A 15199-nucleotide genomic window follows, 5' to 3' on the forward strand; every position below is an offset into this window, starting at 1 on the left:
TACCATCCTATGCATGGTTTATCCCAAACCGATAAAAGTTCCAAGTGAAGGACAAATACACCCATCGTACATACAAATAGAGCAAAAAATACAGGGGTTTCGATTAGCCTTGAAGAAATGGATAAGTGGAGCCCTTCTAATCTAAATGGTAACTCTATCCTTCATCACATTGAGAGGATGTCAAGAGAGTCTAAAATTGGTAAACTCAAGACGATCGATGTGAACTAAACCAAAAATTTAGTCTGTCGGTTTATTGATTTGGGTTTGGTTTAACCAAGCCATTCAACCATATCCAACTTCAGTCTCGATTTGCTTATTCTCAAAACTGCTAAATTAGACTGCTATACCAAAAAGATAAAAAGTAGATGCCTTAAAAGAGCCAAAGTCGATTTGGTGTATCTGATATAACTCCAATTATCTTGGCACCACTGGGTTCAAACTCTGTGAATGAAGAGCATGGTCTGCTCACCACTGCCAGGGTTTATTGTGAAATGGGAAAAAACCGAGATAAGATTGGGAACCTTCCACACTTCGATAATTTGAAGCCATACTAATTGTTCTCCCATAGTTTCTCTTGTTTTGCTACAAAACCAAGAAATGCCTCCTTTGGCTCCTAGCATCTGAGTCATGACCATCTCGCCAATGCCTAATCCTTATCGCCACAATCTTTTCATTTGAATTGCGATCACATACTAATCCCACCCAGCTTTACAAGATAATTAATTTCAACCACTCAAATAGGTCTCAAATCCGTTTTGATGTGAAATCGTTGCGGAAAGATCGTTCTACGAAGGCCCAGATGGTGCAAATTTTGAACCTCGACCTCCAATTGAACTTATGATTGGCAATCTCGGTATGAACGTGATATGTTGACGAACGCGTGTCAACCAACCAACGTTATAGACACTACGAGCAAAAGAATTCGCTATTTCGCTCGATAAGTCGAATCGACCACCACAAGAGAATCTTGATAAGGTCAAGTTCTAAAAAAAAAATAGTAAAAGAGAACCTCTTAATTATTTTCCTCAATGATAAAATGTATTTGTCTCCCAAAGAAAGTCGGCCAGTCCATAATATAGGCCATCTAGTTACCACACAAACCCTAAAATCAGCCCTAAAAATCTAATGCGTCATATTCTAGAAAATATTTAAATAAGAATTGGTCAAATATTTAGTGACCATATAATCAAATTGCGCCAAAATTTCCAAGATACTTCAAAATTCGATCCAAGGTCATCTCCACGCCAAAAACTACACCAAGATTTCCAAGATTTTTAAAGATTTGATCCAAGTCATCTCCATGCCAAAGATACGCCAACAGCTTGCCTAAATTGCTTGGCCCGCGCTTGAGTGACCAATCTAGTTAGAATAGACAATAGGTTCCTAGCACCTCCTCCTTAATATAGCTCAATGTCCATATCACGTTTCTTATGTAGTGTCAAGTAAGTTCTCAACATCTAAAGGTGTCCAGTCTAATCCAAATTGAACCCAGCAAATAATGTTTCTAATGACCAAAAGTTCCAAGACTCAGCCTAACTTACAATTCCCACGGAAATGCTCAACCACGAAACCGGGATCGGTCTATATAACTCTGATAGGAATAATTCAATGTCCTATGCAATGATGACTAACGCAATCGGTGAACGCTGCATATGGCATTTCAGCATATGAATTATGTTCCAGCAAAAAGATAACTTTATTCGCTTTGAGAAACCCAGATACCAGAATCTGAAACTACTTACCCTCAGCGATGACTCTCACTCCATCATCCAATTCGCGCTTCGACCCGAAAACCCGAGAAACCAGCCCCAGCTCCTTCGCCTCCGAGCCCGACACCCGCCGACCCGTCAAGGCCAGCTCCATCGCGTTCCCGTACCCCACGATGCTCGGCAACCTCTGCAGCGTCCCGAGGTCGACGGTGATCGCGCCAGTCGAACTCCTTCACCGAGAAGAACGCGTCCTCCGTGCAGGTACCTCACGTCGCACGCGGTGGCGACGCGTCGACGCCGCCCTCGACGCAAGCCCCGTGGACGGCGGCGATCACCGGCTTGCGGCACCGCTCGATGGCCGTCACCGCGCGCTGCAGTACTTTGATGTGCCGGCGGAGCCTCTCACCTGCGCGGCCGCGGTCGCCGGGTGGTGGGGAGGAGTCGAGGGCGGCGAAGTCGATGCCGGAGCAGAAGTGGTGGCCGGCGCCGGAGAGGACGAGGACGAGGGCGTCGGGGTTGCGGTCGAGGGAGGAGAGGGCGAGGGGGAGCTCGGCGAAGGAGTCGAGGGAGAGGGCATTGCGGGAGGAAGGGCGGTTGAGGCGGAGGTGGAAGACGGCGGAGCGGGGGCTGGCTCGGACGATTTCCAGGGTCTTGAATTTCTCCATTTTCCGGTCGAGAAAGACGATGAAGATCGGGAAAGGGCCGAGGTTTCTCGGCTCACCTCGGAGCTGGAGAAGGAACGGGTCGCTTTGTTTGTCGGGACTGTTCTTTTTGGGCCGAGCCCAGTAGACCGTGGGCCGGTCAATGGCTGGGCCGGATTCAGGTCGGGTTTTTGGGTTAGACATATATCTTGTGCGAAATGCTCACTTCAAGTTAGTTAGGAGGTACATAACCTCGTACTTTGAGGTTTTTTTTTTATTTTTTTTTTTTATTGCACATTGAGAGAACGTTAATATATACATAACATTATGATGGTAGAGAAGGCGAATGACGATGATGCATAAATTCCGAGGGCCCTCACAAGGTCAATTCTTAAATTTCATTGTTAGTAATTCGTCATTTCTAATGGAGAAAAAGAATTGTTACTTTTTAATCCCCATGATTGGCATGGTTGGTTGAGGTGCCGTGGGATTTTCAGCTTATGAACTAGAGAGTGGAGATCGCTTGTTCGGATCCCACAAACTTTACATAAGTTGTTTTTGATCGAGGGTCACTATCCACCAAAACAAAAGATCTAAATTTAATTGGTTCATGAGATTTCGAGATATTCTCATGAATCTCTAGGTAATCTTTCTATTTGCTTAATTTATTGATTTAGTATATCATAACAAATTTAGTAAGGATGCTTGAAAAGTTGGATGATTAGATGTGATTAACTCATGCCTGGATGACTCCATCGACGTCAAGTTGGTCAGATTGATGGTGGTGCATCTAACTACTACAAATTGATGGTGGCGCATCTAACTACTACAAGAAACTCAAATGATAATAGAAATAGTTAAATCGATCAGGGAAATGAAAAGTGATGAATATGGCTGCGAAAAAAAATACAAAGTGCTTCTCTCATTTTGCCGAGGCTGGCAAAGTTTCATTGATCCTAAATCTAGAGTTTTGGCAAAAAAAACAAAGTCTTAATCTTAAACATCTTTTTGAAGAAGTTGCAAGCAAACCCTTCCCAATATCACTTCCTTAACTTTTCCTATCAATTTAAGATTTCAAGTAATTATCCATGTTAATTAATGTGTCACATGTCTTTTATCTATGGAAATTTAACAAGATTTGTATTCATGCAGTCTTCCTTCATTTATAAATCTTGAACTTTTGAATTAAAGTTTCTAACTTTGGACTGTTACATCTACAATGAGCAAGTACTCAATGAATGTGTTATATGTACTAAATTGCATTGGGGCCTTACATTGAATGAGACCTATTGGATCCAACTATCATGACCCTAATTCAAAGCTAGTTCAAAGCATGTTCTTGATGGAAAAATTATTTTTAAAAAAAAATTATAAACATACTATATAAATGCCAATTTAATCTTAAAAATTTTAACTTGACCAATTTTGTCTTACATAATTTGAGATTTGTCAATTTTGGCTAAAAACAGCTCAAATGGACACTAGCCATTCGATGTGGCATGTTGGTCAACACTAACGTGGAAAAGTATTTTTTTTCCCCTAAAGTTTTTGAATTTTTTGAATTTTTTACTTTTTTTTTAATTTCCCTTTGCCGGTCTATAGCCTCATTGGTCATCATGAATGTGTCATCTCCGTTCGTCTTAGGTCTCCTAAGGGTAGGCAATGAGTGATCTTGAATTGTTGACAAACTCTGTCCATCATGACACTATCCAGGTTTGGCATATTATCTGTGATGATTTTGTGAGGAACTCCATATCGATAGATTCTGTTGGGATTGAAAAAATTCACTACTCTAGCTTTTGGAATAGCTTTGTAGGATGCCACCTCGATCCATCGTAACCTCATTAGGCTAGTGCCACCAAAAAAAAAAAAAGGGTTAGTTGGCAACCCTCGCCAACCCACAATAAATAAATAAATAAAAGACACAAAGAAAAGAAAAAAATGAAATTTTATATAAAAAAAATTGCAAAAATTGTTCATTTCACTTAGGACGGTTGGTGTTTACTTAAATAATTTTTATTAAAAATTAGTCGGAATAACTACATTAGTAAATTATCAAAATATTTAAAATTAAATTGGTGAAATTAGAATGTTTGTGATTGAATTAAAATACGTATAATAGATTTAAGAATTTTTTGATAAATATCCCTATTTTTATCCCTATTTACTAATTTAAATATATGTACACATCATCCTTCTAAGCTAACAAAACATGCTGTGATGCACGTTTTTAACACATGCAAGTTGTTTTTAATAGCTTATTTAAGTGAACGTGAAGTTTATATTGAACGAAATAACTTTTTTTTTTTAAAAAAAAAAGAGGGTTGAAAGAAGGCCCGCAGAGCAAAAACAAGGTATAGTAAAAAACAATTAAAGGCGGTTTTTCAAGAAATAATCTTAGAAAGAGGACATTTATTCGCTCGTATTTTCTTGACGTTGCAAAGAAAATCTAAATTGACCTTCGGCTAGATTGAATTTTTGCAGAAAATTTCTTTGTATAATGTTTTTGTTTGTGATAACTTATGAATTTATCATGACATTTCATTGTTAAAAAAGGATAAAATTGACACTTTTTGCAAATCTTAATTAGGAAAAATCATAGTATCCCTGTTAGAAAGTTAAACAAAAAATATGAAGTCATTAGTTGGAGGGAAACAACGTGTTTATAAAAAGCATATAAAACTCGTTATCAAGCAATGTAAGATATTTCAACATCTCTCACGTGCAAGCCTAACTAGAAGTGGTACATGGAATTTGATTAATGGGGTGGACACACAATGTGAAAGGGATAGCACTTGCCTATAATACCATGTCAAAAAGTTCAACCCAAATGCTTAAGTAACTAGATGGAGTGAGACAACAATAAAGAGTATATAAGACCCGCTATCAAATGATGTAAGATATTTTGACACACCATCTCACATGCAAGCTAGGTTATGAGCAGCACATGAAATTTGATTAACGGGGTGAACACACACGTGAAAGGAATATCGCTTGACTCCGATACCAAATTATAAAATCTGACCTAATAGTTTAAACTATTAAGTGGAGGGAGACCAACTGCATATCAAAAGCATATAAGATCAATTGTTAAGACCTACATGCAAGTGGGATTAGGAGTAGTGCGTTGAATTTGATTAACGGGTGGATATCCCTTGATTCTGGTACCATGTTAAAAAGTCCAATAAAAAAACTTAAACTATTAAGTGAAGGGAAATCAACTGTATAAAGAGCAGATAAAGCTTGTTGTCAAGCGATATAAAAAATCTCAATATTCAATCTTATGTGCAAGCTAGATTATGAGCGGCTCACACGAAAGGAATAACAATTGGCTCTAATATCACGTTAGAAAGTTTAACCAAAATCTTAAATTTTTAAATAAAGGGAGAGCTTATGTATAGAAAGAATATATAAAATTCATTGTTTAATGTGGACAATTCAACAATCCCAAAATCTCTCATAAATTCTAAATTTCATTTTATCTTGCCCTTCTTACATCGAATTGAGTCCATTTCTTAAATAATTCGACTCACATGGTTCCTCTTTTTAACTATTGATTTTCAAGTTTTGCACCTAATTTTTGTTCCATTTTCAAGGGAATAATATATATATATATATATATGGAAAAATCCAAGTATATAACAATTTTACAACATAACTACATCATCTTCAACTCTAATTTTCTTTTCAAAACACTTAACGATATATACTTTCAAATAATTTGTGCTTAGGATGAGTCTAAAGTACTCTCCAAACCTTTTATTGCAACTAGAACAATTGCACAATGTAGCCTGTCAGAAGCATAAAATTGAGATATTTACAAAAAAAAATCATAAATTTATTGTACAAATACCTATTCAATCGTAATCATTTTAATTTGGCTAATTTAATCATAATTTTTCTTTTATAATTTACCAATATAACAATGTCAACCAATTTTGTAAGGGAAATTGCTAATATAATAGTCCAATCAATGCAACAGCTGGCCACTAATATAGATAATTTTTGCAATTATTTTAATTTTCTGAGTTTTTTCTTTTCTTTTTTTCCCTAATTTCCTTAGCTAGTTGCGCTTCCATAGGTGAGGACCGACAAAGGCTGCCTTCACTAAGGTTGCCTTAGCCAAATTTGGCCAGGCTACCCTCACCAAAGGCCGGCAAGGGCAACCTTCACTTTTGGTTGGTGGAGAATTGTTGAGGCCCCAACAACCGTAAAGGGAAATAGGAAAAATTAGAAAGAAATAAAATAAAATAAAACATGCCAAATTTCGTTTTTAAAATTCAAAAAAATTGTCCACATCCGCACTTGTTGGTGCATTGCCAGCAAATTTTGATTGAAAAAACTATATTAACCAATCATTAAAGTTTTGGGGCTTAATTGGCCAAAAAAACTTAGGATTGAATTGTCATATATACAATAAATTTATGACTTTTTATAATTGAATGCATGCCCTAAGCTTCCTCATATCTCATATCTTTTTTTGATAACTACTAATATCCCTATTACTATTACTGTGCCGATGTGCATAAATTACACAACAACATACAACAACGAGGAGTTGACTGATTTCAAGGTAGACTGGTCCTTACCTTTGAATTGGGAATCAATCGACGGCTCTTGATTCCAAAAATTTGGAAACGAAAACCAAATCAATAAGGACCGGTTTGACCCAACGTGGCTCTTGAGAAACGGGAACAAACACAGCCGTCCACCTTTTGTTCTTTGAATGATTTAAAAATAAAAAGGTGGCATGTCTTGTCCTTCGCGAATTAATTGTGGGACACGTTTTAGGATGACTAAAAGTTAACAAAAATAAAAAATAAAAATAAAATTGAAAAATAAGCCCAAGTGTGAGATCCTACATCAAGTAGTGGGATTATATATATACACACACTTTATGGTTTATTATAACATATTCAATGTTGTTGGATAAAAAGAAGAAATAAGTGGAGGTATTCAATAGTCTTGGTTCAGTTTGATTCCATCCCAAAACCACATTGATTCCAATTTTAGGAATTAGGAACCGGACCGGTTCATACGGGAATCGCTCAAAACTGACTTGAGTGGTGCTCGCCCTTACAATGGCCACGTCATTTTTTCGGCGAACTAGTAGGTGTTTTCTTCTTTTATTGGATATATTCTTAAAACTCCAATTGCTTTCTCCAACTTGAGTTGAGGAGATATTAGAGATAACTTAGATATTTCTTTGATGTATATTAAAGATAATTAGGATATTTTCTTTGATTCTCATTGTCTCTCAAGGTTATTCATATATTATTGTATTTGTTTTAATTCTCCGGTTCATGTATCTTTTCATAAGAATCCATTGAAATATTCAAAAATTTCACATTTCTTATGCGTGGGATAATCTAAGTTTTTCCAACAAAAAAAAAAAAAAAAAAGCAAAACCCGAAGAAGAGGAGCTTCACGTTTTCCATATCAATCGGTATGAAATCAGTGACCAGCCCTACGCGTCTTCATCAGTTGATGAGAGAGAGAGTCCTTTAAGGATTCTCCAGACCAGATTGAGTCAAGGGATCGATGAAGAATTATACCTAGAATAGTTCCCTTAAACCCCCCATCAGATTCACGATAAACATGCCCAATAAAGCATTATGTGCCACGCAAGACATGAGATCTGAATAATTTGGAATGGCTTGATCATATCTCCCTTCTCGTACGCAATCCCGATAATCACTCCATCTCCCTCATTGATTTTTGCAGGGTCTGGTGACGCAAAAGGGGCCCTTCCTTACTGTCAACATCTCTCCCTAATTTAAGCAGAAATTTTGCCATTTCCCCCTCCTTCCATTACCCCGTGAGATTATCATGTAGCTTTTGTAATATCGCCAAAATAACTTAACATACACTCATTGATTTCCTAAACAAGTGCATTCCTAGTCATCATCAATAATTAGCAAAGTACAAAGGTCCGGTGAAACTTCGCCGGCACATAAAATTAGAGGTGATAATTCCTGACATAGCATGAGAAAACGACTTAGATGCAACATAAATTTATCAATGAGAAATTGGAATTTGGTGTGATGCGGCTTAACTCAAAACCGACATAACATGACACTTTGAAAGTAAATTGAAGATTTTTTATTATTGACAGGGAAGGACACGAGTGGTTGACACGGACACATAACACAAGAATATGAATTGCCAGCCCTACGTGTCATGGGAGGTAACCATTACATGATTTTGTTGTTTTTATACCTGTAAAGCTTTCGACCAAAAGAAAAATAAAAACCTGTAAAGGTGGGGCACATGCGGGGAAATTTAAGGAATCAACGTGGCTGGATTCGATTCAGGATGCGTTTCGGAGGAAGACATACGATAAGTTCCGACTTTCAAAAGTTCAGAATCAGCGAGCATATGCTCGACTTTGGGATGTACCTTGCATCCTCTACCCTGAAAAGTGTTGTACCTTCTACAGGGACACCTGGTAGATTGCAAAATATTTTTAAAAAGCACATTATTTGTAAAATAAACTACACCTAAGTTTTGTGATTTTATATCTCTTACTAGACTCGAGAGGTTGTATTATTATATTAAAGACATTGATTTTTCTACACGTTATTAGCACAACGTTGTTACATTTTATGATGACTTTATATTAGTATTGATATAGACATGCGTTCTCCATTGGGCAATGTCAAGAAAGTTATCACCCTTAAACAGCTAAATGGGATTTCCCTCTCTCCTTGCCAATCATCGCAATATGATGAGCAAGGCCACTTATTCTAGGTTTCCTATGATTGAAAGCCTTCAAGGGATTGGGTTACATTTACACATTTGTGCGCTTGAACTCACTCGATATCAGTTATGGTTTTGGGGCAAACTACATCAAATCACAAAACGATTGCCAAGTGTTCGATCTTCTGCTTGTTCCGGATCCATCCCAACATTGCACCATGTTCTGATTGAATGTTTAATCATTGAAATTTAATAGTTTTCGTTAGTAAAACGTCACCCTTCATGGGGCCTCCCATTCGACACGTAACCTAAGTTTCCTAGAGTCCCTTTCACACATTATTTGCAAACAATAATGGAAGTTCGCATCCATCAGAAGTCATGCTATCATCTTGCCATTTACACAGCAAAAGCCACCGTAATTAGGGAAGCTAGAACTTGAAAACTTTTAGTCCATATTCACTAGTCGAATGCAATAATAGTATCGTACCATATGATCAATCACTTCACAGCTCACCAACTTTTCCATCGCCGAAAACCGCATTGAAACCGGACTACTTTTGGGGTGACACTCGGTTCGGAAATTCCGTGAAAGTGCCGAGGTTTTCGTGTCCTCGCGTCCGGAACTATATTGAAGCTTCACACGATTTGGTAGGAGGACACAATAAGCAAGCGCATCAGCTCACGTTTCGCGAAACCACCGCGTTTGTGAAAATCCTCTTGTTGTCAACGCGATGCGTACGCCAAACAACCGCACGATATGGTAAAAGAAGGAGAAACCACAGGGGTTAATGAATGTTGCATGTGAAAATATCTTATCTCGACCCTCCTCCACCACCTGGCAAATCCCGAAACCACTTCCCGAGTTCCAACAATCCATGCACGCGAGCCCCAACAACCTCATTCATCGCCCAACCAAGAAACATAAATGCGCAAAAAGAACCCATCATTTTGTTCTGTACATGGTCATCACCCTTCTCGTCCTATCATGCCTCACGCAACCGCAAGGCGCATGTGCACGAGGCTTCAAGAACGAAAAAGCCAAAGCGGGGAGATGCCATGAACGCACACGCACGAAACCTCTAGAGCTCTTCCACATGAAGGGCGCGCAAAGAAGAGCGCTACGAGACAAACAATTACCATTATAAAACAATAATACTAGAGAGAGAAGGGGGGAGGGCTAAATTAGGGCCGAGCCAGCAAGGCGTGTTTGGCTCGGGGTTTTTGAGTGCGGGGGAGTCAGCAAGCAGTGTTGGTTCGGGGTTTTTGAATGCGGGGGGGAGGAGAAAGAAAACGGCTAAAAGACAATGAAAAAATCGCGGAACCAAAGTGTAATTTTCGGAGAGGTCACGTGAACGAAGCATCAGCTGCATTACGCGGAGGACAGCTTTGCGGTGGGGGAGTAACGTAACAATGCTTCGCGCACCGATCACCACTCTCGCCCGGGGGCGCGTGGCGCCGCCCCCGCGCCGCCCCAGAGGGCCTCCGCCTCGCGGCGGGGAAATCGAAATATAATTGAGGGAGGTACGGCCGGTCGCGTCCGCACGACTTTCGACCCCGACATTCGTGGCCAAGGAGCTGTACGGGCACGCGAGGAGGGAGGCACGTGGGGCGACGAGGAGGAGGAGGAGGGAAGGAGGGGCTGGAGCCTGGTGCTGCTGCGGAGAGAATGATTTTGTGGTACGCTACCTACTAGTCCTCCACTTGTCATGCGAGCACTATGAATTCAATACGCATATTCTCTCTCTCTCTCTCTCTCTCTCTCTCTCTCTCTCTGTAGCGCGCATACACGCACACACGGCAACCCCCATTTTTCTCCTATGCCTAGTGGGATGCAATATTGTGTGTGTGTATAAAGCCGAGCCATCCCTCGGATGGTTTTCATCGAAAGTTAGAGAGAGTCTCGGAGGAGAGGGAGGGAGAGAGAGAGAGAGAAAGAGAGAGAGAGCCAGGGTTTCTCTCCAAACCCTGCTTTCTTTTCTTGGTCTTTGCCTTGGAGAGAAGAGAGGATATCTCACGGTCGGAGGTGGAAAATGGACTTCCTTGCTCACTACCATCTCTGGATCTTCGCTTTTGGTATCCTAGGTAAAGAAGGAAGAAACCAGAAGCTCTTCGCCCTTCATCTCCATGTGCTTCTTCTTCTTCGCAATAATGCTGCTTGCTTGCGCCATTTCCTTTCATCCCATCCATCTTCATATGGTCTACATGCGTTTATTTTTTTCCGCTTGATGAATCGTTCGTATTAGTATCTTTAGGATGATGGTTAGCAGGTCATTCTCTTCTTTTCTTCTTCTTTTCGTTTGGCAACTCTCCCTTCCAAAACCTCATTCTTTCTCTTTCTATCATTTGCAAAACACACGTGAAGCAACAACCAAAATCACAAAGAAAATGAGAAATTTTTTCCCGGTGCACTAATCTTGACACCACTCTTCACATGGAGTTTTTCTCTCTTTTGATGATACAAACCCCGCTCGAAATCAAACTTCCAGCAACCTTTTCAGTCTTTTGGACTTTTGCCAACTTTTTCACAACCCTTTTGGCCATTTCCTCCGACGATTTTTGTTTTCACTCTAGCGCACTTTTAGAATTAGCTTTAAATGCTGAAGCCAATACGCTAGTGTCCATCGTAAACTTATGGGTCCGTCTTCAAGTTGTTGCAACTAACGTGGGATTTATATTGTCTTAAGTCGATGTGCATTTCGTGGGAATTCATTCTTTTCATCTTTTGGCTATATCATATGTATACAAAGGTTATACAACGACATGCAACATGATTTAGTTCGAGTTCTGTTCAACCATGCCGTATGTGCTTCGCACTTAGATTAGTAAATGACTAATGTTGCTTTTCTTCTTCTTTAATTTTAACCCTATCAAAAAGAGCATTTTCATCTGCACCGCGCTTGCACGGAATAATCTAACGTTTGTGCTTTTCTTCTGCAATCGATGATAGGAAACATTGTCTCGTTCTTCGTCTTCTTGGCTCCAGTGTAAGTAATCATTTTTTTCTTTGAAGTTCTTTACCTTCATCGGGATGAAGATAGTCTTATTTTATTTGATCCCGATACAATAACTACTGATTCTTTTTCTCTTCTCCTGTTGCAGGCCGACATTTTACAGAATCTGCAGGAACAAATCGACTGAAGAATTCCAATCGATACCATATTTGGTCGCTCTATTCAGCTCCATGCTCTGGCTTTACTACGCATTCCTCAAAGGACACTCCTTCCTTCTCATCACCATTAACTCCTTTGGATGTGTCATAGAGATGGTGTACATTGCCATCTACATTGCTTATGCGCTAAGAGCTGCTAGGGTACGTATTGATCATTAGACGATGCAACACTCATATTTCGATCACAATGAACCAATAAGCTTCCTAGGAAACTTTCTTTGGGGATTCACGTGATCTATACAATGAAAGGAAATACGTTTGACAAAAAAAGAACTGAAATTTTAGGAACACAATAAATCCCATTAGTAGTTTAGGACTGAGTGTGTTAACCGAACGTGTTTTGCACTATCCATCCTTGCCATCTAAAAGCTCTCTTTTTCCCCTATATCTCTAACTATCTTGTGTTTGTTCTGACTTAATGATTTTGATTATTGTAGAACTCCACGATCAAGCTCTTTGCTCTGATGAACATGGGATTGTTCTCTCTCCTAATTCTCATCACGCATTTCATTCCGAACAATGATGCACGCGCCACGGTGTTCGGATGGATCTGCACGACAATTTCCGTGAGCGTCTTCGCAGCGCCGTTAAGCATTGTGGTGCGCACTTAAAAATCCAATTTCTCACTTCCCAAATTCTCATATCTAACCACGGAAAACGCATTTTAATCTTCTCTCTTTCTTTTTTTCCCTATTCTGGTCTTCTTAGGCACGAGTTGTGCGAACGAAGAGCGTGGAGTTCATGCCCTTCTCTCTGTCGTTCTTTCTAACTTTGAGCGCCATCATGTGGTTCGGCTACGGTTTCTTCCAAAAGGACTGGTGCATTATGGTAAGAAAGATCCCCATTTTCGAAAAATTAAATTAACGATCGTTAAGGATCACTTTACTTTGCATTTTAACTGTATGTTTTGTCGTAATGTGCATTGGGGTAGTGTAGGTCCATATATTTGTTCAGCATCACTTTTGGGTTCGGCTAAATTTGCTATATAACATGTTGCGTTGGCACGTCATTAATGGGCTAATAAGACTAATTAAATTTTCAAGAAAAGCTAATAAGAGCATATGCGGGTCCCATGTCCATAGACTTCTGTATACATTTTGTGTGATTAGACTTTACTCTTCAAGTTGTTCGGGTAGGATGAATTTACGTAATTATTTAGCATGGTAATAATTTTCGGTTTCTTTTTCTTCATATTATACCATTATGTCATTTCTTGCATTGAGTTCATAATATCTATTTTTGGAAAAAAAAAAAAAAAAAAAGGTTAAATAATATCGACCAAGTAGGACACATTATTAATGATTATGATTATTGGAGGATCGAAAACTTTATATTTGAAAAATGGACCGAGGTGAGAATATTTAACAAAACTTAAGTACATGACTTTGGGAAAAAAAAAAAAATTGGTGTGAAATTTTAGATTCTCGAATGGTTAATCGATGTAAACACATAAATCCAATATCTTTATAACTGTTACGGATGAAGATTATGTGATGAATGCGAATGCACGTCGTCGATTATACCGATACTAAGCCTTGGGTTAGACAGAAATGTTTTGACAAGTTTTAACGTAAGTTTCGGCCGAACTTAGAGAATATTCTTGACCTTGACACGCAGATACCGAACATCGTGGGCTTTGTCTTGGGACTGTCTCAGATGGTCGTGTACGGATACTACAGAAACAATGAGGTCATGGACGAGAAGCTCCCACAACATGTCGCCACCACCGTCGTTCACCCCCCGCCAGGAGGAGTCTCCGAAGTCCGCCCTGTCACCCGTGAAATCTCGCCCCCCATCGACCGCGGTGAAGCCCGAGCGAATGAGCAACAGCCACAGCCATCACAACTGCCGCCGGAGGGTGCCGTGGAAGTGGTAGTTTCGGCGATGACCTGGGGTCTGATCAGCCAAGTTAAGTTGGCTCAGGCCCAACTTACCATCGAGCGGGGCTTTAATTAAGAATGTGAAGGCTCAAATTAGCGTCGATCTATCCTCCTCTCCATGATGATCCTATTTGCCCTATCGATATCTCTCTCTATCTGTCTCTTTTGTTCAGTTGATGTACAATTGTGTGAACGAAAAGTCCTCCGACAATCTCTCGAAGTGTATTCATTATTCCATTTTCTAATTAATGAATAAGTTAATTACTAGTAAATTCGATGATGCTCATGTTGAATTGCCTAATTGCCTAAACTCACTTGTATAGATCAATGTGAACTAAACCCAAAATTTAGTCTGTTGGTTTATCGATTTGGGTTTGGTTTAACCAAGCCATTCAACCATATCCAACTTCAATCTCGATTTGCTTATTCTCAAAACTGCTAAATTAGAGTGCTATACCAAAAAGAAAAAAAAAGTAGATGCCTTAAAAGAGCCAAAGTCGATTTGGTGTATCTGATATAACTCCAATTATATTGGCACCACCGGGTTCAAACTCTATGAATGAAGAGCACACTATTTTCACCACTGCCGGGGTCTATTGCGAAAAAAAGAAAACCAAGATAAGATTGGGAACCTTCCACACTTCGATAATTTGAAGACATACTAATTGTTCTCCCATAGTTTCTCTCGTTTCGCTGCAAAATCAAGAAACGCCTCCTTCGACTCCCGGCATCTGAGTCATGACCATCTCGCCAATGCCGCCACAATCTTTTCATTTAAATTAAGATCACGTACAAATCTTACACAGCTTTACAAAATTGTTAATTTCAAGCATTCAAACCGGTCTTAAATCGGTTTCTTTTGTAGTGTCAAGTAAGTGCTGGACATAGAATCCCACATCACTGGGAAACACCTCCAAATCATTGATTTGGAATCGGAAAGGTGTCCAATCTAATCCCAATCAAACCCAGCATGTAATTTATCTAATAACTAAAAGTTCCAAGACTCAGCCTAACTTACAATTCCCACCGAAATGCTAAACCATGAAACCGGGATAGCTCTGATAGGAATAATTCAACGTCATATATAACGATGACTAATGC

General features: G+C 39.4%; 1 protein-coding gene and 1 pseudogene across 1 annotated transcript; one reads left to right on the forward strand and one right to left on the reverse strand.

The window, feature by feature from the left end:
* Positions 1-1456: 1456 nt before the first annotated feature.
* Positions 1457-2405, reverse strand: LOC120287754 (annotated as a pseudogene).
* Positions 2406-12152: 9747 nt separating this feature from the next.
* Positions 12153-14174, forward strand: LOC104417734 (bidirectional sugar transporter N3; the record flags this gene model as incomplete). Its single annotated transcript, XM_039300254.1, has 4 exons — positions 12153-12359; positions 12656-12817; positions 12927-13046; positions 13836-14174. Coding segments are annotated over 4 exons (828 nt in total), but the record flags the coding sequence as incomplete, so codon positions are not given.
* Between the last annotated feature and the right edge of the window lie 1025 nt (positions 14175-15199).

This window comes from Eucalyptus grandis, chromosome 8, assembly GCF_016545825.1.
Source record: "Eucalyptus grandis isolate ANBG69807.140 chromosome 8, ASM1654582v1, whole genome shotgun sequence".
Taxonomy (NCBI): Eukaryota; Viridiplantae; Streptophyta; class Magnoliopsida; order Myrtales; family Myrtaceae; genus Eucalyptus; species Eucalyptus grandis.